This window comes from Mesoplodon mirus (assembly GCF_964341445.2).
Source record: "Mesoplodon mirus genome assembly, chromosome: 17".
Taxonomy (NCBI): domain Eukaryota; kingdom Metazoa; phylum Chordata; class Mammalia; order Artiodactyla; family Ziphiidae; genus Mesoplodon; species Mesoplodon mirus.
The window spans coordinates 64,722,322-64,745,440 of NC_138993.1; the positions used below are offsets into that span (position 1 = coordinate 64,722,322).

Sequence of the window (23,119 nt, forward strand, 5' to 3'; positions counted from 1 at the left end):
AAAGCCACCCACTGAATTCTTTGGTCATTGTATTGCTCAGTTTTAGAAGTTCTACATTAAAAAAAATCAGATATGCACTTTTTATAGTTTTTTGTTCCCTGCAATTGTTTTCAAGCCTGTCTTTTATTTCTTTAAACACTTTAGGCATAGTTGTTTCAGTGTCTGTGTCAATAATTCTAACATATGGAGTGTTTTGTGCATCTGCTCTCTGTTATTTGCCGTTTCTGTTGGTTTTCTTTGTTTATTTGGATATAGTAGTCTTATTCCAGAGATATATGGATGTTTCTGTCAGATGCCTGTAAACCCTTATTAATCTGGAGCCATTTTAGTGCAAATTCAAGTCTCAGGGTTCCTTTGATTTCTTAGGTAATACCAATTTGGGCTAAAAGACTGCGTGGTATACTTTACTATGGTTCATCCTTACCCTGAAGCTATAGCCAGCTTATTGCACAGAGGGTCTTCTAATAGATTACCCACTTTATGTGGGTCTAGGGTTTTAATTTCTGTCCCCATCACCTTGCAAATTAAATCAAAATGATAGTTCAAGTGTACCAGGTTGAACAAATGTTTTAGGGCAACAACAGCTTTCCTGGGATAAGAGAAGCTTCGGAGCTTGCTTACTTCACTAGGCTCTCATTTTCCCTTTAATTTTTGTTTTGTATTTCCTTATTATCATTATTGTCAGCTCCTCAGTGCTTTTAAAATTTTAAAAAAACATTTCGCCCAGCATTTTTACTGATTTTAAGTAGGTGAGTTTGTCCAAAAGAACTAAACCTGCCATCATTAAAAACTTTTCTGGTTTTTGAAACATCACTTTTTTTTTTTTCCTGTTGAAAGGGGTAACTTTTCAACCTGCATTCCTGATCTCATCTCTGAAGCCTAATTTATAACATAATTTGGTTACAAATATAGTAGATACAGTAGATACATTATAACTTAAAAAAAATCATTTCTTCTCTTCTATCTTCAAGCTCTCTGCTTTCCCTTAATGATTTAATCCTCTTCTTCCTTTCATTGCCAGAGTTCCAATATGACATTTTAGGTACTAAAACTGTGAAATCAGTCATAAAATAAAAATTAATTAAGGACAAAAAAATAATTCTTAATATCAAAAACAAAGCCTATAAAGAGCTTTGGCCTCACACACTTGTACTTCCAGTATTTTGCTTTTGAAGCTGTTTAGCACAACAATGACATCTCCTAGGCCTGGTTGAGAGTCAGTTTCTTCATGCCTAGAAGCAGAAAAAACATGTGAATATCTATAATCAATTTAAGAAAAGACATACAATTATGATGGTACAAATAACACAATAAATTCATTTTGTAATAGACATAAGTATAATATCATTTGTGTATATGTCATATCTGCTGTTTCTATAGTCAATTAAGATATGCTGCAATACACTACAATTTTCAAAATTATCCAATTTTAACTTAATACAAATTAAGATCATACAAAAATAACTCACTAAATTTGATATCACCTAGTCACTCAGAAAGCGCAGATTATAGCTTATCTTTATTACTGTATACTAAAATTATCACAAAAGTCAGATCTTTCATATCTTTCATATATTGTAATGATAATTAAAATATGAAACATTTTCTAGACTTTAAAATGAGTTGTTTATATAGCATAATCAAAGGAAATCTACACCATACAACTACTTTTCATTATCTACTAGCCATTTTCAAATGCCAAAATTTGAAGTATATCATTAAACTTATAAGACTGAAAATGTGTCTGTCATGTCCATCTGCATCACTTGGATCTATTTTATATTACACATTATGTAGTTCATAGTCTAATTTTCAACACTGCATAAATAAATCAAATATGACAGCTTTGCTCAAAAATTTTTTGATACTATTTTCACTATGAACTGAAAAATGCTACTGTAAAAAGCATTTACCATAAAACTGAATTTTTTTCAAAGAGGGAAAGCAACCAGATGTCAAATTAGTAGATACTTTGCACTCAGTCAGACATAACGTATGCTTGAAAATTTTTCTAAAACAAAAACCTGGGGATTCTAGGGCTGTGCCCACTAACACGTCTCTGACTCTCACTCGCAGTTCCTCAGATGAGGTGCCTAACCCGCAGCAGGAGGCACAGCCCCTGCCAACATTTACCACTAGAAAAAAGAAAGTATTCCAACTTATGTAGTAGAAATGTCAAATCTCTTAAAAACTTGCAAGAGCTTCCAGTCCCAAATGTTGCTCAAGGACATCAGCAACTTTAGCCCTCGGATCCACCATCCACTGAGACCAGAACAGAGGCAGCACAACACTGCAGTTAGGCCCGTACAAGATCTAAAGCAACTTCCTCCATCCCAGATGGTAGAGGTAGTAATGATGATGATTCTTGTTTTACTTCAGGCACTATTTTAAGCACTTTATAGATATTAACTCATTTAATCCACACACCCATCCTCTGAGGAAGGTACAATAATTATCCTAGATCCAAACTAAGCCCAAGTAGTCTGGCTCTTCACGACTGCACTATTACACCTTTATAAGCAACTAAAAATCACTGGATACCTGAAGACAGCAGCCACTGAAATGAAGGGAACAAGCCAAGAAGTCAGAGGACATGGGCTTCATTGATAAGGAATTAATACAGGGGGAAAAAAGGAGCATTCAAATAATTTATATTCTCAATAAGAGATGTGAGAGAATATTTCTCAGTAAAAGCCATTTACTTCAAAATGAAAGGATTCATTACACATCAGGAAGCATTACTTTAAAAAAAAGGACGCACACATATTTTTCCTGGAGTTCTAACTATAAATATCATTTAATTTTTTGTAAAGGAAAAGTTAATCACACTGCCTCTCATTTCGAATCCAAAACACTGGATGGCAGAATATGATGATGAAGTCTTGTTTCAAGCATTCTGAGGAGAATTATAATCAGGACTATTATCAGTACTTAGAAAATAAGCAAAAGAAAGGCAAAAACATTTTCAGGCCTTTAAAATCAAGAGTATACCCTAATGTTTCTATAGGAAATATTTGTAGAAATCTGGTGCATATCATGATATGGCAGGCAATATCCATTCCACCTTTTAGCATATACTGCAGAGGTTAGAAAGCTAAAAACTCTTTTTTGTTTGTAGATTTTTTCACAGCTATGGTTCTGGTTAATAATTAGATTCTACTAAACAGATACATGTGCATGTGATTTGGAATTTACAAGTAAGGGAGGGTCAATGCAGTGATGCCTGTTTTCTTTGGGCAAGCAACGTCATGGAGACCTAGAGGTTGTCTATGCCAGGGTTCCAGTGTGCAAACTCAGCTTTCTGGGGACTGACAGGGAGTTGACGTGTTGGTGGAGCAGCTTCATGCTTTCTCACTCTTCTGATAATGGGAGAGGTAGCAGTTCTTTCTGGCTGCTGAGTTCCTTGGCTGGTCCTGGGAACCAGCTCTCCTGGAGAGCTAGCTCCTCCAATCCTTCCTAGTCCAGTCAAGAATCCATTTCCCTGTGTTAACTCCATCTCTGATATGGAAAGTCAGCCACCCAAACAAAAAATGAATGTGAAAGATGAAAGAAACATATAAAACCTATGATCAATAGTGAATTTGGTCAAGCTATATTTAACTAACGGCAATGTGATGGTAAAGAACTAAACGTTTGGGGGGTGGGGTACTAAAAAGATGCTAAAATGCTTCAACTGAGGCACTTGAAAGGAGGAAAGGAGTGTGTGAGATGAAGGCTGAAGAGCATCTCTGGAGAAAGCTGTTGCCAGGCTGTGAGTGTGCGCCTCTACACGCCCCCTGGGGAAGTGTGGGGAGCATTACCTTCCAAGCCTAAACTCAGTAAGGTAGATGCTTTAAGGGGAAAGCACTTTGCAATGCACTTTCCTGAAGTTGTGAGACACAGAGGACTGCATTTGGCTCTTGTCTGGGAAAGCTAAAATGGACCACGGACTGATATTTGAGGACTGACCTATTACCCCTCTTATTGCCTTTGACACTGGCCTGCACTCCTAGAGTTTGCTAGGCAAGTGATGTGTAAGTGCTTCTCATGGATCAGAAGTAGCCAAGTAGGAGAGATTTGGTTTTGTTATCATGGGGTAGTCATGCATCCTGCCAAAATAGCAACCTGGAGATATGAGGAGACCTCAGCAAAAATACGCTGTGGGTATAGCACAGGATGCCCAGAGACTGAGGAAGATGATAGAGAAGCCACCTGGAATAGAGATGCACCAACTGGGACCAGGGAATCAAGAGAGTGAGGTGCAGCAATTAGAGACCTTATAAAGCTCACAGAAGGGCTTCACAAAGAGTGACCTATAACCACCGCCAGGGCCAGTGGGCAGAGCTCTGAAACCTCTCTTGCCTTCTATATAAAGCACAGGAGAAGCAGATCAGTTTCAAAGGTGTAAAACTAAAATTATGTATAACTACTAATTAGGTAATCTGTTTTCCTGAAGATTTCAAGTGAAAAAGACTAGCAAAATAATTTAGCATGTTGAAGGCATATATAAAAATATATATGTATATGTAAAGCATCTGCTATTCTCTGTAATTAGGAAAATCTGAGAAGCATTTCTCTGATTTTAGTAGAGCTACAAAAATTTTCTAGGAGAGAATAATTTTATTGAGTATTTTTGAATTCAAGGTAAATTATAGTCAACACAGAGTATGGGTAGATGATTTGCAGTTAAAGATTATAAAAACATGGATAGACATAAAAAGTACATATGTGAGGATTAAGCCTAATAAACAAAAAGGCAAATTTAAAAATATCAAATTATTTAATCATGGTTTTAAAATCTGAACTTAGAAACTCATGTCAATATTACTTTAGCTCAGCTTTTCAGCATATTTCAAGAATACTTTGCTTAAATATAAATGTAGTATCAGTTAGAACTAAATCATAAATTGGAATAAACAGAATTTCCATTTTTGTCATATTTCATATTGACCTGTTTTTCATTACTGAAACTTTAATTTCAAAAAAATCAAAGAGTAGCATCATTTATGTTTTTTCCACTCTGGCTATCTAGTGACATATTAATCATATTTGGAGTTAAGTAAATTATGACTGAGAGAAATTTATGATATTATCATTTATAAGGAACATAAACAAATTTGAAATTCCTTCCATCACCAAGAGGGGCTAACTGTGAATGAGAAAAATCAGTTTTGCACTAATTTGTTAGTGGTACTTAAATATAAAATCAGGGGCTATTTTCTCCCTAAACCATCCATTTATAGGCTGTGTATAATAACAAATAATGGTAAAGAAGATAAAATAGAACCAATATAGTAACTGTTTTACATAATATATACTATGCATATTATATATAATACATATTGCATATATATTATACAATATACATATACAATATACAATAATATATATAATTGTAAAGAAGAAAGAAAGAGTAAGTGAGGAGGAAATGGACATTTACTCAGGACATGAGACACTAATCTCATGTAGTCTTTACCAAGACCCCATAAGTTAGGTAGGATTATCCCCTCTTGTAATGAGGAAATAAAGACTTCAGAAACTTTTGCAAACTCATACAGAGAGTTGGTGGCAGAGAAGGAATTTGAATCACAGTTTACCTAATTGTTTGCAAAAAACAACAGTGAAACAATAGTGGCAGATTTAGAAACACAGAGTTCTTGGCAGTGCAGTTTGCAAAGACCAAAGAAGACGAAGCAAATTTATCCTTTGAAACCATGATTTTTATAAGAAGAGTCCATATAAAAGTCACAGTGTATTTTGCTTATTTTCTGTACCACCACAGCACTCTTTTGTAGCACTTAAAACATTTTACTGTCATTCATTTCCTTAACTGTCTTTCCTACTGGGATGAACTGTGGAAGGGTAGGAACTGTGTTTTATTCACCTGTTTATCTCCAACACTTGGCCTACTTACCTGCCCCTTCCCCACCCCACCTGCCCTCCATCTCCAAGCAACAAGTGATCTGACTTCCGTCACCATAGTTTGTCTTAATTACCTATCGTTTTACAACTTATAAAAGGAATCATACAGTATAGACTCTCTTTTTTTCTTTTGCCTCACTTCTTTTACTCAGCATTAATTATTTTGACATTCATCTATGTCACTGCATGTACCAATAGTTGATTCCTTTATATTGCTGGGTAGTATTCCATTGGATGGATATACCACATTTTGATAATTCCTTCACTTGTTAGCATTCGGGTTCTTTCCAGGGTCTCACAATTACAAATAAAGCTGCTATAAACATTAATGTACAAGTCTTTGTATGAACATATATGTCCTTTTATGTTGGGTGAATACCTATGAGTGAAATGCCTGGATCATATGGTAAGTGTGTATTTAAATTTTTATGGACCTGCTAAACTGTACCAAAGTGGCTGTACTATTCTACATTCCTAATGATAGTGTATGACAGTTCCTGTTGCTCCATATTTTCATCAGCACTTGTTAGTGTCAGTCTTTTTAATGTTACACATTCTAATAGATGTGTGGCAGTATCTCACTTTGGTTTTAATGTGCATTTTCCTTATAACTAACAATGTTGAACATCTTTTTTTACGTGCTTATTTGACATCCATGTATCTTCTTTGGTGAAGAGCCTGCTCAAGTTTTTTGCACATTTTTTATCAAGTTTTCTTATTGTTGAATTTTGATAGTTCTTTATATATGTTATATATAATTCTTTGTTGAATAATGCTTTGCAAATATTTTTTCCACCTGGGTCTTGCCTTTTTGTTTTCTTTTACAGTCATTATATATTCCTTTAGTGTGAATTTCACACGTTTGTGACAGAAATGATATTTAATGAAGTGCTTTCTTAGATCCTGCTCAATACATCATAATATATGATATGTGTACTATACTAACTTTCTAAAATTTGGAAAATGCTATATTCTAAAACACGTATGGCCCTAAGAGTTTTAGATGAGAGATCTGTACCTCCACCCTCTTCCTGGAATGTTCTGGCTGTCGTATGACTAGCAGTAATTTCCTATAATTCTTCAAAACTCTCTTGAGGTATTATCTCATTTCTAATGTCAATACTGACTTCCCCATACCCTTCACCCTATCACAGAATTAAGCATTCCCCATGCTCCCTGACTTCAGACTATACTACAAAGTTACAGTAATCAAAACAGTATGGTACTAGCACAAAAACAGACACATAGATCAATGGAACAGAGACTCCAGAAATAAACCCACACACTTATGGTCACTTAATCTATAACAAGGGTGGCAAAAGTATACAACAAAGAAAAGACAGTCTCTTCAATAAGTGGTGCTGGGAAAACTGCACAGCTACTTGTAAAGGAATGAAATTAGAACATTCTCTAATACCATATATAAAAATAACCTCAAAATGGATTGAAGACCTAAATGTAAGGCCAGATGTTATAAAACTCCTAGAAGAAAACAGGCAGAACACTCTTTGACATAAATTGCGGCAGTAATTTTTGGATCTGTCTGCTAAAGCAAAGGAAACAAATGCAAAAATAAACAAATGAGACCTAATTAAACTTAAAAGCTTTTGAACAGCAAAGGAAACCATCAACAAAACCAAGACAACCTACTGAATGGGAGAAAACATTTGCAAATGATATGACCAATAAGGGGTTAATATCCTACATATATAAACAGCTCATAAAACTCAGCATCAAATGAACAAACAACCTGATTAAAAAATGGGCAGAGGAACTGAATAGACATTTCCTAAAGAGGAAATGCAGATGGCCTACAGGCACATGAAAAGATGCTCAACATCGCTTGTCACCAGGGAAATGCAAATCAAAACCACAACCAGATATCACCTCACACCTGTCAGAATGGCTATCATCAAAAAGAACACAAATAACAAATGTTGGCAAGGATGTGGAGAAAAAGGAACCCTCCTACACTGTTGGGGGAAAGTAAATTTGTGCAGCCAACTGTGGAAAACCGTACGGAGGTTTCTCAAAAAACTAAAAATAGAATTACCATATGATCCAGCAATTCCAGTCCTGGCACCCCAGTGTTCATAGCAGCATTATTTATAATTGCCAAGACATGGAAGCAACCTGAGCATCCATCAACAGATGAATGGATAAAGAAGCTGTGTTGTGTGTGTGTATACACACACACACACACACACACACATATACTATTCAGCCTTTAAAAACAAGTAAAATTTTGCCATTTGCAGCCACATGGATGGACTTGGAGAGCATTATGCTAAGTGAAGTAGTCAGAGAAAGACAAATATTGTATGATATCACTTATATGTGGCATCTAAAAAATACAATAAACTAGTGAATAATATTTTTAAAAAGCAGACTGACAAATATAGAGAACAAACTAGTGGTTACCAGTGGGGAGAGGGAAAGGGGGGCACTATAGGGATAGGGAAGAAAAGGGTTATTATGGGATTACATGAAATAGTGTGTGTGAAACGTTTGAAAATTGTAAAGTCTATAGAATTTAAAGAATCTCTCATTCAAAAAAAAAAAAAGATTTAAAAAGAAGAATTCAGCATTCCCAGCTTTGTATGCTTCTATTATTAAGCATGTTTGTTGAATGACACTATGTTTTAGGCATTATAAGGAAAAGGGGAAAAAGCATTGAAAAAAAGGTACAATAACCCCTGCCCATATATTATGTTTGTTAAGCACACTGCTTGTTATAATCATAGGTGCCCAATAAATACTTATTGAAATAAATGAACACTACAGATATTAAGGGGTACAAAAAAGAGTTTACCAGGTGCTGGCAAACGATGGCTGGTGAGCAATATCAAGTTGGTGGCTTATTTTCGTATGACCTCTGTGCTAAAAATGATTTTTACATTCTAAAATGGTTGTTGAAAAAGAAAATATTGACAAAAATCATATGTGCCCTCAAACATTAAATATTTACTATTGGCTCCTAATAGAAAAAGTTTGATGATCCCTGCTTTATACTAGACTCATTAATGAGTAGGAAATTTACTACAAAAGAAACCAATTCTTATTCATAAAAAATGAAAAACTGAACATAACTCACAGCTAATGGCTTTGCTATATAAGATACTATACATACTATATAGTCATTAAATGATAAATATGTTCATTATGTTAACACATGGAAAAGTCTATAGAAAATTAGGAGATGGAGTAAAGAACAAGATGTATACTTTAGCCATACCTTTTATATTTTGAAATAAAACAATGATAGGAACAAATGTCACAGTTTTATAAGAAGTTTTTGTTTTATACTAATGGTATTTGTGAGTATTTTAGTTGTTTTGATGATCTTGGTCATATCACACTAAAAACTTATTTATATATAAAAATTTGAAAGTGGTTTATATAACTCACCCAACTATTTGATAGATGTCTTCAGATTTTCCTTGGCGTAATTTCAGTATCCAAGCACCTGGGTTTGCTTTTAATTGAAAATATCCCTTTTAAGATGAGAAAAACATGATCATAGTTATATGAATGAAAATGAGGTCCAATTGTTCAAGAAAGATTATTCATGAATACTCCAAGATAAGTGTTTACTAACTGTGGAATGAATGATTTCTATAAATGAATTCCAAGGAAGAAGACTTTGCAATAACCTTAAAAGCACATTCTGAAAGTATGACTCCCTTCATTTTTGTTTTATTTAATTACCTTATTCAAGGATGTTTTTCTGGGAGCTGTTTAGTAACAGTAGAATACAAATTATTTCATATTATTAGGAAAACTTGGAGGATTTCACTAAAACATCTAATTAAGTATCATCCATTGAGTATGTATAATACTTACAAGGTTGGCCATCACTATTGTATCAACCACAACAGGTTTATTTTTTGTGCCCAGTGTAAACTGCAGACCCCAAGGAGGTTCTTCTGTGACTATGTCAAAGCAATGTCCTTCGAGCAGTAGATATTCTAGTTCATATTCTGCTGTGACAGTTTTCTCAGTCTACGGAGGAAATATGTCATTGATTTGGTGTTAGTAATTCTCATAATGTAAATTCTGTAATAAATATATGTGATTATTTTAATATTAGGCAATTTATTTTGGGGGGCAACCTCAAGTCTTTCTTTTAGACAAGTGAACCTAATAGCTGAATCAACTTCTTGAACATTAAAGCTCAGGATGAATTTTCTTCCTTTCCCATGACGTCAGCTCTACTCCAGCATCATGAAACATGCACCAAAATCACAAGCAGGAGAGATGTGAGAAGGGATGGGTGGCTCGGTAAGTTGTAGCACTCAAAGAATCTGCTTCGTTGGCTGCGTCCTAGATCTCCTGCTTCAGACCTGGCAAGAAGGCCAACTTGTCATCATTATCACCTTTCTTGCAATTAAAAAAAATTAACGGTGAATTGTTTCGCTCTCAAAAAAACATATGCTCGTTAAAGAAAATTTAGCAAATATAAGAAAGTGTAAAAGGGAAAAAATAGAAACTACCTACAGACTAAACATTCATATACACATCGATGCACTGATTTCTACTTTTTCTCCATAATTTTTTTCTAAAAATTATAACCTTTTTCATTAAATATAGTTTTCTAAGAACATGTCCTTTTTTAAAACATCCTTTTGAATGGCTGGACATTCCAAATGTTTCCAGATTTTACTCTACTGCAAACGTTAGAATAAATATTTTAGGAAGAAAGTTTTTTCTCTACATCACATGAAAAACATAACCAAACATAAAAATAAATCAAGTGGTAAGTGAGTTTTATATAGTCTGGCAAATTTTGTTGAGCAGATAAGACAATGATGCTATCTATCTCTAATTTTATTTCACGCTACAAGGTTTTTGATACTACTTTTAATGGTGTTTAGCATACAGAGTATTTGAAAATATTCTGTACTGTATAGTTGTTTTTCTTTGACTATAATTACTACAGAAATAATTATAGCACTTGTGTACAGTATTTCTTTCTTGAGCCCTGTTCTTATAATTTTACTGTTTTTAAGAACATGAAATAAGTAACTTCTTTGAAAATAGCATTTGTTTCAATGACTTTAGTTGAGTTCTGAATTAGTTGTTGAATTATTACTACTCTAGTGATGAACTTCATATACTTCATTAACCTGTATGCACCATCCTTATAGCATTTTGGATAGAAAGATTTCTATGGGATAGTCTCAGAATATGAGAAATCCTAGAGATCATCTAGCTTAACTCCTTCACTTTACAGACAAGGAAACTACCCCAGAGTGATTATGAAGTAAAGCTTAACTATTTTAAATTATGAATTAGATACCAGGGCAGAGTTCAAATACATTCAATCAGTTGGTGACTAAATAATATCTTCATTTACAATACATTAATGTGAAAACTTCTCTTCCTTATATATTTGTATAACAGACATCAATTGTGTTGACTTATTCAAACCACAACACTAAAAATAGCAAATTCATTTTTCAAAGAGTACTTTCTAGTGAATATTTAAAATTTTGTGAATATTTAAAGTTTTATAATAATTTCATAAAGGTGATTTGAGTTAAATTAGTTCCTATCATCAAGGTTTATTTTTAGCAAGAATAGGAAAGCTAGTGATCTTTTTTGATGTTTACATCTCCTTTATATTTTTATTTATCTGTTCTAAATATTAACTATTGACATGAGACATGAATTTAATATCTTTCCAATATAACTTTGGTGCATATTAGTATTTCTAAATAGAAGTGTTTATTGTATTGTCCTGTGACTGAATAGTTAAGAACTTAGCTTCCTCCTCTAATAAAAGTATAAGTTTGATTATAAAGATTAACATTTGGGTTTATTAACATTATCTATGGCATTCAAATAGGAATTCTTTGACAATTACATTGGTAATGAATGCCTTGTCAATAAAACGGATGTCTAAATTATTTATATTTCAAAAGGGGCTAATGCATTTTTCTGTGAATTCCTTTTAACATAGCCACATACCATTTTCCTTCAGCAATCTTTTATTTACCACTTCCTCTTTACTGGGTAAACAATCACTACTGTTTCAGGTTTTGACATCTGTCAGATAAAGGCTATGATGAAATATAACCAGAGAGCCTTTGGATGCAGTTCTAGTTACAAGCTCTGAGAACCACCTCTGAACTCCAGGTAAAAGTAACTGTCACACTTTAAGCTTTCCTAGAACCACTTTTGTCACCTTTAATAATGGCATTAATGCCGGCTGTGCAATAAACCACGTGAACAAAGACCTGGGAAGGAAGAATCTTTCTAGATCAAGCTTTTTTCAGGTGGTTATATAATGTTCGGGAATTAGATGTAGCAAGGAGTACTGACTATACAAGCTAGTGTGTAGTGACACATCTCTCATTATTAGTCTCACTTTTTTCTTTTACCTACAACTCCTTCTTTCTACTTGAGCGCATGTCTTTGTTATTTCATATTTTTCTAGGATAGTTGCAGGTAATACTGTAAGTATGTAGAGCACAGAGTGGAAGAGAAGAGCCTTAGAGGTAGTTAACTTTTACAGCTGCTAGAATTTGTAATTTCCTTTTGTTTACTCATATAATCTATGATGATAGGGGAAATTATTTCTGTTTATTTTAGTCTTCTAAAATACTGTTCATTTAAATAGGTTCTAAAAAGGCATTGCTATATTTGCCACTCACAACAAAATGTTTAATCTCTATTAACTGTTTAACAGAAACTAAAAATTTTTTTACCAGCAGACTCAATTTAAAATCTTTAAGCTTCATTAATTCTCCCACTGCAAACTTTTTACCTTTTTGGTTAGAATCTTTAAAGTTATTTACTGATATATATTGCTGAACTCTCTTAATGAAGAACCAGTAGACCAACAGAGATCCAACTAATCACGGAGGAAACAGGATTCTTTTTACTTCATGCCAAATTCACTTCTGAACTTTCCCTCATGGATTTCATTATTTTGCTCTCTTTCTATTTTTTCCCTCAATTTGAAGGACCGATTTCAGATGATTGCTATGACTGAGTTTTAGGTTCTTCACCGGGTGGGTAAAGTTGGTCGTATACATGAGTATGTTCCAGGGAAGTGACTCAGGATCCCACAGAATCTACACATGAGTGAATCAGAAGAAAGCTGCCTAGAAGGAAAATCTTTAGACAAAAGGTGACACGCGAAAAGCATGAGAAACAAATAATGAACAACCTTAACCAAATTATTAGAGGTAAAATGTTTATGCCTGGATCAAGGTAATGGCTACCTTCTGAAGGAGCTGTCAAATGCAGAAATGGAAATAGGTCAGAGGCTGTGCAGAACCAGGCAAGGGGGAGGACAGTGAGAAGGAAGTATTGCCCCCAGCCCCCCAGTTTCTAGATACCTGTCTTCTAGGTAAACTCTCCTAAAATGCTTCTGTTTTTTTGGGGCTTTCTGAATGCCTTTCCAATTTTGAATAGAATGTTTGGAAAGACTCCGAATATTATAAAATAGTCTCCTGTCGGTGGTTTTGTTTTTTTTGTGTGTGTGCTGTGGATTGAATGACTACAGGTGGGGAAGAGAAGTCTGGTCATTTACTGGACAAGGGTCACATTGGAGGTGGTGGGAAAGAATGCACTCAGCCCGAAGTATATGAGCAAACTCTTTCCTGCTTTCTACCCTAATCTCATTAGAACTGCTTTCTCTGGCTATGAGCTGAGGGGCAAAAAAGAATTTCAGATGAAACTGTTCCTCTCTGAGTTAAAAACAACACCTGAAGGGCAAAGGTACTTAATGGTTTTGTCCTAAACTGCCATTCATCTGTCTCCATAGTTTCTACATTGTTCATCTTAGGGTAGCACTTCTGAAGCAACAAAAACAGTGAGGGCATTTAAGAACCCATAAAACCAGAGAAGCTGAATTTGGAAGTCAGGGAAACTCGAAAATCAAAGGAAAGACTGGATCAGGACCTAGAATCATTAAGGAGAAAATTCTGGTGAGCAGTGAGTATGCACTTGGTACAGGAATAATAGCTCATAAGAATTTATCCTACTCCTCTTTCTTTATAACTTACATCCTTTAAATGAATATTATCAAGGTCACAGTTGCTGTGTACTATTTCAACCAACCAGCTTTCAGGAGTAATCATGTTGAGGGTTAGAAGGGGTGATTCAGGGATATCCAAGAACTTTGCCACTGGTCCAGTAACATCATTAGGTGGTAACATCAGTTCCGGTTCCAGAACAAAACGGTAAAAGCTGTTGTAGAACATAAATAAAATACATAGTGTGACCAAAACTGAGATTTCTTCTAAAATATTTTAAAACTGAAAATGGCTTAAAAACATGACCAGAAAGTCTTAAGTTAAAAACATGCTAAAGACTTAAAACACACTAAAGTCTTAAAGACTAAAAACACGCTATACTGAAGTTAATGCTTATGTAAATGGTAGGCAATCATTATTTTGTTTACACTGTTATCTATTATAATACTGTGTATATTATATACCCTTGTTAATTATTTCTTAATGAACATGATTAGAATCCCTTTAAGATATACTGACTTATGCAGGTTCCAGGAGTTTATGATCTGTATTCACTCACTGATCCTACTTCAAAGTTTGAGCATGGTCTATTTTTAGTGATTTTTATTAGCTCTTAGCACCATTAAGAACATGAAGAGAATGATAACCAGAAAGCAAGTAAAATTTAAGCTAAAATTCTGGTACTAATTTAAAAAGTGCAATTAAAAACAAACAGGAGTGAGTTTAAAGCAGCTGCTTATTAATAGAGCTTTTAGAAGTACCAGCAATCTTAATGTATTTAGCCTCACCCCCTAGTATCTTACATAATAAGAAATAGTTATAATACTAAGAACATTGACTTTCACTATCTGGCACTATGATCAAGGTGTCCGCTGTGCGGTGGTTATCTCAAGGCTCCATGGGGGAAGGAGCCACTCCTAGGCTCCTGCAGTTCCTCAAGGTCCACCGGCATGAGGGCAGTAGTTCCTCACTAGTGGTTGGCTGGAGACCTCCTTCAGTCCTTGCTACAAGGGCATCTCCAGCAAGCGTAGAGAAGCACACAAGAGCAAGCGAGAGAGAATGCCAGCAAGACAAAAGTCACAGCCTCTTACAACCTAATTGCAGAGGAGACATTCCATCACTTTTGCCATATTCTGTTAACTGAAAGCAAATCACCAGGTGCAGCCCGCACTCAAGGAGAATCTACGCTGAGTGTGACCCCAGGGGCGGTCATCACTGGCAGCCGTGAAGCTGCCTATGGCAGGCAGGCCAGCAGAGTCAAAAAAAGAAGAGTGGGTAAGAGGAGACCCTGGAGAGAACGCAGTCCAAACCAAGTAGCTGGTACTGTCAAATGCAGCAGAAACATCATTAAGTAAGAAGTATCCCATGGATGTTGCTAACAGCAATTTCTTTGTGATTCAGTTAAAGCCCAACTTCAGTGGGAGGTACCGGTGAATGAGAGATGAAGATGGGGCTTGGCCACACCTGTGCAAAGCTGAGATGACAAAGACTGGAGAGGAGGAGGAAAAGCCAGGGCTCCAGAGGAGAGGAAGTTAAGGGAGCCGTTTATCTCTTTTTAAAAATTGAATAACTCTTAAGACTGAAAGAAGAGGGCTAGGAGAGAAGTTAGAGATACAGAACCAGGAACTATGTGATAAAGCAAGGATCCAGAACAAATGGGAAAGCAAAGTGATTCAGTTATGCATATATTGTATATATATTCTTTTTAATATTCTTTTCCATTATGGTTTATCACAGGATATTAAATATAGCTCCCTGTGCTACACAGTAGGACCTTGTTGTTTATCCATTCCATATATAATAATTTGTATCCGCTAACCCCAAACTCCCAATCCATCCCTCCCCCAACTCCTCCTCCTTGAAAACCACAAGTCTGTTCTCTATATCTGTGAGTCTGTCTATGTTTTGTAGATAGGTTCATTTGTATCATATGTTAGATCCCACATATAAATGATATCATATGGTACTTGTCTTTCTCTTTCTGACTTACTTCACTTAGTATGATAATCTCTAAGTCCATCCATGTTGCTGAACCCACTATATATTTCTAAATAGGTATTCCTAGATCACATTTTTAAAAACACCCACAGATGAACATAAAACCATGTAAATTCTGTAATTAGATTGGGTCAATTTTACTGGTTAGGTTACTTTAGTTTTATATCAGTTAAGGTTAATAAGTTATCTCTGATCTTCTGATCTATTTCAGTTAAACATTTTGTGAAGAAAAAAACAATAGATGCAGTAATTATGTTCCTTTTTTTCCTTATAGCATTTCCAAATTTTTCAAAATGAAATTATGTTCACGTAGACCCACCTCTTTAAAGGGGCTTCTGAAAGCTTACCCCTACAGTTCATGAACAATTTTATCTTCATGTTGATAATCTTGCCAAGTACCTATGAGAAAAAATTTCCATATTTGAAATTAATAGCTAACACTTACTGAGCATTTACTATCTACCAGCTACTACATTAATACTTTTTTTGTTTTGTTTTGTTTCTCAGGCCTCTTTTAATCTTTTTTTTTTTTTTTTTGCTTTATAACAAATTTAATCAGTTATACATATACATATGTTTCCATATCCCCGCCCTTTTGCGTCTCCCTCCCACCCTCCCTATCCCACCCCTCCAGGCAGTCACAAAGCACCGAGCTGATCTCCCTGTGCTATGCGGCTGCTTCCCACTAGCTATCTACCTTACGTTTGGTAGTGGATATATGTCCATGCCGCTCTTTCACTTTGTCACAGCTTACCCTTCCCCCTCCCCATATCCTCAAGTCCATTCTCTAGTAGGTCTGTGTCTTTATTCCTGTCTCACCCCTATGTTCTTCATGACATTTTTTTTCTTAAATTCCATATATATATGTTAGCATACAGTATTTGTCTTTCTCTTTCTGACTTACTTCACTCTGTATGACAGACTCTAGGTCTATCCACCTCATTACAAACAGCTCAATTTCATTTCTTTTTATGGCTGAGTAATATTCCATTGTATATATGTGCCACATCTTCTTTACCCATTCATCCGATGATGGACACTTAGGTTGTTTCCATCTCCGGGCTATTGTAAATAGGGCTGCTATGAACATTTTGGTACATGTCTCTTTTTGAATTATGGTTTTCTCAGGGTATATGCCTAGTAGTGGGATTGCTGGGTCATATGGTAGTTCTATTTGTAGTTTTTTAAGGAACCTCCATACCGTTCTCCATAGCGGCTGTACCAATTCACATTCCCACCAGCAGTGCAAGAGTGTTCCCTTTTCTCCACACCCTCTCCAGCATTTATTGTTTCTAGATTTTTTGATGATGGCCATTCTGACTGGTGTGAGATGATATCTCATTGTAGTTTTGATTTGCATTTCTCTAATGAGTAAAGATGTTGAGAATCCTTTCATGTGTTTGTTGGCAGTCTGTATATCTTCTGTGGAGAAATGTCTATTTAGGTCTTCTGCCCATTTTTGGATTGGGTTGTTTGTTTTTTTGCTATTGAGCTGCATGAGCTGCTTATAAATTTTGGAGATTAATCCTTTGTCAGTTGCTTCATTTGCAAATATTTTCTCCCATTCTGAGGGTTGTCTTTTGGTCTTGTTTATGGTTTCCTTTGCTGTGCAAAAGCTTTGAAGTTTCATTAGGTCCCATGTGTTTATTTTTGTCTTTATTTCCATTTCTCTAGGAGGTGGGTCCAAAAGGATCTTGCTGTGATTTATGTCATAGAGTGTTCTGCCTATGTTTTCCTCTAAGAGTTTGATAGTGTCTGGCCTTACATTTAGGTCTTTAATCCATTTTGAGCTTATTTTTGTGTATGGTGTTAGGGAGTGATCTAATCTCATACTTTTACATGTCCCTATCCAGTTTTCCCAGCACCACTTATTGAAGAGACTGTCCTTTCTCCACTGTACATTCCTGCCTCCTTTATCAAAGATAAGGTGACCATATGTCCATGGGTTTATCTCTGGGCTTTCTATCCTGTTCCATTGATCTATCTTTCTGTTTTTGGGCCAGTACCATACTGTCTTGATTACTGTAGCTTTGTAGTATAGTCTGAAGTCAGGGAGCCTGATTCCTCCAGCTCCATTTTTCGTTCTCAAGATTGCTTTGGCTATTCGGGGTCTTTTGTGTTTCCATACAAATTGTGAAATTTTTTGTTCTAGTTCTCTGAAAAATGTCAGTGGTAGTTTGATAGGGATTGCATTGAATCTGTAGATTGCTTTGGGTAGTAGAGCCATTTTCACAATGTTGATTCTTCCAATCCAAGAACATGGTACGTCTCTCCATCTATTTGTATCATCTTTAATTTCTTTCATCAGTGTCTTATAATTTTCTGCATACAGGTCTTTGGTCTCCTTAGGTAGGTTTATTCCTAGATATTTTATTCTTTTTGTTGCAATGGTAAATGGGAGTGTTTCCTTGATTTCACTTTCAGATTTTTCATCATTAGTATATAGGAATGCCAGAGATTTCTGTGCATTAATTTTGTATCCTGCTACTTTACCAAATTCATTGATTAGCTCTAGTAGTTTTCTGGTAGCATCTTTAGGATTCTCTATGTATAGTATCATGTCATCTGCAAACAGTGACAGCTTTACTTCTTCTTTTCCGATTTGGATTCCTTTTATTTCTTTTTCTTCTCTGATTGCTGTGGCTAAAACTTCCAAAACTAGGTTGAATAAGAGTGGTGAGAGTGGGCAGCCTTGTCTTGTTCCTGATCTTAGTGGAAATGGTTTCAGTTTTTCACCATTGAGGACGATGCTGGCTGTGGGTTTGTCATATATGGCCTTTATTATGTTGAGGAAAGTTCCCTCTATGCCTACTTGCTGCAGGGTTTTTATCATAAATGGGTGTTGAATTTTGTCGAAAGCTTTCTCTGCATCTATTGAGATGATCATATGGTTTTTCTCCTTCAATTTGTTAATATGGTGTATCACGTTGATTGATTTGTGTATATTGAAGAATCCTTGCATTCCTGGAATAAACCCCACTTGATCATGGTGTATGATCCTTTTAATGTGCTGTTGGATTCTGTTTGCTAGTATTTTGTTGAGGATTTTTGCATCTATGTTCATCAGTGATATTGGCCTGTAGTTTTCTTACTTTGTGACATCCTTGTCTGGTTTTGGTATCAAGGTGATGGTGGCCTCGTAGAATGAGTTTGGGAGTGTTCCTCCCTCTGCTATATTTTGGAAGAGTTTGAGAAGGATAGGTGTTAGCTCTTCTCTAAATGCTTGATAGAATTCGCCTGTGAAGCCATCTGGTCCTGGGCTTTTGTTTGTTGGAAGATTTTTTTATCACAGTTTCAATTTCAGTGCTTGTGATTGGTCTGTTCATATTTTCTATTTCTTCCTGGTTCAGTCTCGGCAGGTTGTGCATTTCTAAGAATTTGTCCATTTCTTCCAGGTTGTCCATTTTATTGGCATAGAGTTGCTTATAGTAATCTCTCATGATCTTTTGTATTTCTGTAGTGTCAGTTGTTACTTCTCCTTTTTCATTTCTAATTCTATTGATTTGAGTCTTCTCCCTTTTTTTCTTGATGAGTCTGGCTAATGGTTTATCAATTTTGTTTATCTTCTCAAAGAACCAGCTTTTAGTTTTATTGATCTTTGCTATTGTTTCCTTCATTTCTTTTTCATTTATTTCTGATCTGATTTTTATTATTTCTTTCCTTCTGCTAACTTTGGGATGTTTTTGTTCTTCTTTCTCTAATTGCTTTAGGTGCAAGGTTAGGTTGTTTATTCGAGATGTTTCCTGTTTCTTAAGGTGGGATTGTATTGCTATAAACTTCCCTCTTAGAACTGCTTTTGCTGCATCCCATAGGTTTTGGGTCGTCGTGTCTCCATTGTCATTTGTTTCTAGGTATTTTTTAATTTCCTCTTTGATTTCTTCAGTGATCACTTCGTTATTAAGTAGTGTATTTTTAGCCTCCATGTGTTTGTATTTTTTACAGCTCTTTTCCTGTAATTGATATCTAGTCTCATAGCTACATTAATACTTGACATCCGTTATCGCATCTGATTCACACAACATCCTTTTGAGGCAGCTACTTTGACACAGCTGAGGCACAGACAGGTGTGGTAATTTGCCCAAGATCAAACAGTAAGTCATGGCAGAAGTAAGATTTGAATCCACACAGTTGAGTTCATTGCCCAAAGGTTATGCTGCCTACCTTTTGCCTAGTGTGACTTTCTTTATTGGTATCCAAACTTCCTTACTACTGAAGAACAAGTAAAATAATTATTAGAACCTTGACTTCAAAGACAAAGTGGTGACCTCACAACAACGATGGGAAGGGTGCCCTGATCCTTTTGGAATTTCATCTACATTGTAAAAGATGTAGGAAGGTCTTGGCTACATACAGATAAAATACTCTTTTCTATTTCCCTAGAGCAGCGGTCGCCAACCTTTTTGGCAACGGGGACTGGTTTCATGGAAGACAATTTTTCCACAGACTGGGGTGGGGGGTAGTTTTGGAATGATCCAAGTGCATTGCATTCACTGTCACTTTATTTCTATTATTATTACATTTTAATATATAGTGAAATAACTGTACAACTCACCATAATACAGGATCAGTGGGAGCCCTGAGCTTGTTGTCACTTGCCACTCACTGATAGGGTTCTGATATGAGTCTGCAAGCAACTGATTTATTATGGTCTCTGTTCAGTCAAACCTCTCTGCTAGTGATAATCTGTATTTGCAGCCACTCCCCAGCGCTAGCATAACCACTTCAGCTCCACCTCAAATCATCTGGCATTAGATTCTCATAAGGCGTGCGCAACCTAGACCCCTCCCATGCGCAGTTCACGGTAGGGTTCGCGCTCCTGAGAATCTAATACCACCACTGACCTGACAGGAGGCGGAGCTCAGGTGGTAACGTGAGCGACGGGGAGCGGCTGTAAATACAGAGGAAGCTTCGCTTGCTCACCTGCTGCTCACCCACTGCTGTACGGCCTGGTTCCTAACAGGCCACGGACCGCTACTGGTCCGTGGCCCAGGGTTGGGGACCCCTGCCCTAGAGCACTGAAGTAGGGGAATTATTAATTTTGATAGTCCCCACCTCCATACAGGCAACAAATCAGTGAAGATTTGAAAGATATTAGACAACAAAGGACATAGGTAAAAGGAGAAGAATAAAACAGATATATGGAAGGGAAAGGCTACAGGTTTGAGGAGAAATTAGAATGTACAGACCAAGGATTTAAGAGCTTTGAGTTTTAATTCCCATTCTATCACTCCTATTAGCTACAATGGAGGCTGCTGAGCCACTGTTTCTTCCAAGTGTTAAATGAGACACTAACCATTTTTACCAGGAAATTAATTTATGCTTTATAGCATAAATTTACAGCATACATCTTCTCTATAGTAAGAAATAATTCGCTATGTGAAGTTCTGAGTTGCTCAGAAACAAAGTACGCTACTATTACCAATGATGTAAACTGGAATGCAGTTCCATATTTTATATTTCTGTATAACCCATACTTCTTATTCCTAAATTCTATGTTTACATAAAAGCTTCAGAGGTAAGCAATTTTTTTTGGATAATGAACCCCCATAGGAATAGGGAATCATACTACCTCCATTCCTCATAGGTATGATTACTGATTTCTGTTTTCTAAAGAATAATATGAATAGTGTGTCTAAAGAAGTTAAAGCTTGAAGGTATACAAATGCAGAAAGAAAGAATGAGGCAAGTAAATCAGCTGTGGAATTAAGTTTGCCCTGATTATGCACTGAATAGGTAGAATGGCAACGGGTTTCCAAAATTATTTGTACACGTTAATAAATGCATTTATAACATACCTATTACCCATTTTTACTATTTGATTTGAAAAGGCAAACTAATTTCTGAGAGAAGCATTTTGAAATTTTGATAGAATATACACCAGTATGACCCAGCTTGATCATTTACATTTTCACCAGACTTCATATCTAATTACTTTTGCCTGTTTCCAAAAATAAACTGTCAAAGAACAAATAGTTTCCTCTTCTGAGAATATTTTTTGATGTGTCTTTAAAAAAAAAGTATTGAGTAATTTCAAACAGAAGTATCCCAAAATTTTAAACATCATCAGAAAAAAATATATAGCCTTCCAACATAACTAGCTTATTCAAATTTAACTACTGAAAGCTGCATCACAATTTGAATTTTTAACATTTTCAGTACAAGGATAAGCCACATAATGTCCTTTCAGAGTCTGCTATCTGTCTCCTAAGATTCATTCTCCCCTACTTTCCTAGGGGAAGAATCTTGTGACTAGGTGCAGCTGGCTGGCTGGCTGGCTACATTCTGGTCAGAGGGATGCAACTGGATGGAACATGTTTGGGGTTGGACCCTTGTTCTCCCCTTCCCGCTGCAGAAATACAGAGATGATGTTGTGATCTTAGACTGCTGGAAACAAGCTGCTTCATGAGGATGGCTGAACAGTACAGAAGATGTCCTGAGTCCCTCACGTGTGAAGCTGCCTTGGCAACTCCAGGTGGCTTACATTTGGATGGGGAGATGACAGAAATCAACTTCAGACTTGAAGGTACTGTTACTTTGCTTTTGTTACAGTGGCCAAATCTCTTGAACAGAGCCTTCATGTTCTTTCTTCCACTAGCTTCACCTGTTTGGCTAATGTTACTTATTATACTTTAAGCTTATTATACTAATTACGCTTAGACATCAGCTTCTCCGGAAGCCATTCTCCACACCTGGGGTAAGAAAGATGATGACGGGAAGATGCTTGTGTTAGTTAGCTCAGGCTGCCATAACAAAACACTGGGTGGCTTGAACAACAGAAATTTATTTCATGTCAGGGTGCTGGCATATTCAGTTTCTGGAGAGGGTTCTTTTCCTGGCTTGTAGATGGCTGCCAGGTGGTGGTATACTCACATGAACTCTTTTTTAGGTTTGTGAGGAGAGAAAGATCTCTCTTCTCCTCTTCTTATAAGGCTATTGATCCTACTGCATTACAGCCCAACCCATAGGATTTCATTTAACCTTAATTACTTCCCCAAGGCCCTATTTCTAAATACAGTCACATTGGGGATAGGGCTTTAACATATGAATTTTGGGGGCGATGGGGACAGCAATTACGTCCACATTAACACCTAACCTGGTACTGCCATAACACCATAGGCATACCTGTATCATTTCATTTTCTACACTGAAATATGACAATCTATTTAGAATGTTGTATGAAAGAATCAAGAGCAAACATTTGATTATACTTGAAAACGACCTGAAAAGATTACAAA

General features: G+C 36.0%; 1 protein-coding gene across 1 annotated transcript in view; it reads right to left on the reverse strand.

Annotated features, from left to right (window-relative positions):
• UGGT2 (UDP-glucose glycoprotein glucosyltransferase 2) overlaps positions 1 to 23,119 on the reverse strand; it is a 175,963-nt gene that overhangs the window by 33,860 nt on the left and 118,984 nt on the right. The window contains exons 26-30 of the mRNA XM_082602399.1: positions 16,204 to 16,283; positions 13,917 to 14,100; positions 9,745 to 9,903; positions 9,310 to 9,395; positions 1,148 to 1,232 (exon numbers count right to left, since the gene is read on the reverse strand). Of these exons, the coding sequence (XP_082458525.1) occupies positions 1,148 to 1,232; positions 9,310 to 9,395; positions 9,745 to 9,903; positions 13,917 to 14,100; positions 16,204 to 16,283 (594 nt within the window). The remainder of the gene's footprint in view (positions 1 to 1,147; positions 1,233 to 9,309; positions 9,396 to 9,744; positions 9,904 to 13,916; positions 14,101 to 16,203; positions 16,284 to 23,119) is intronic.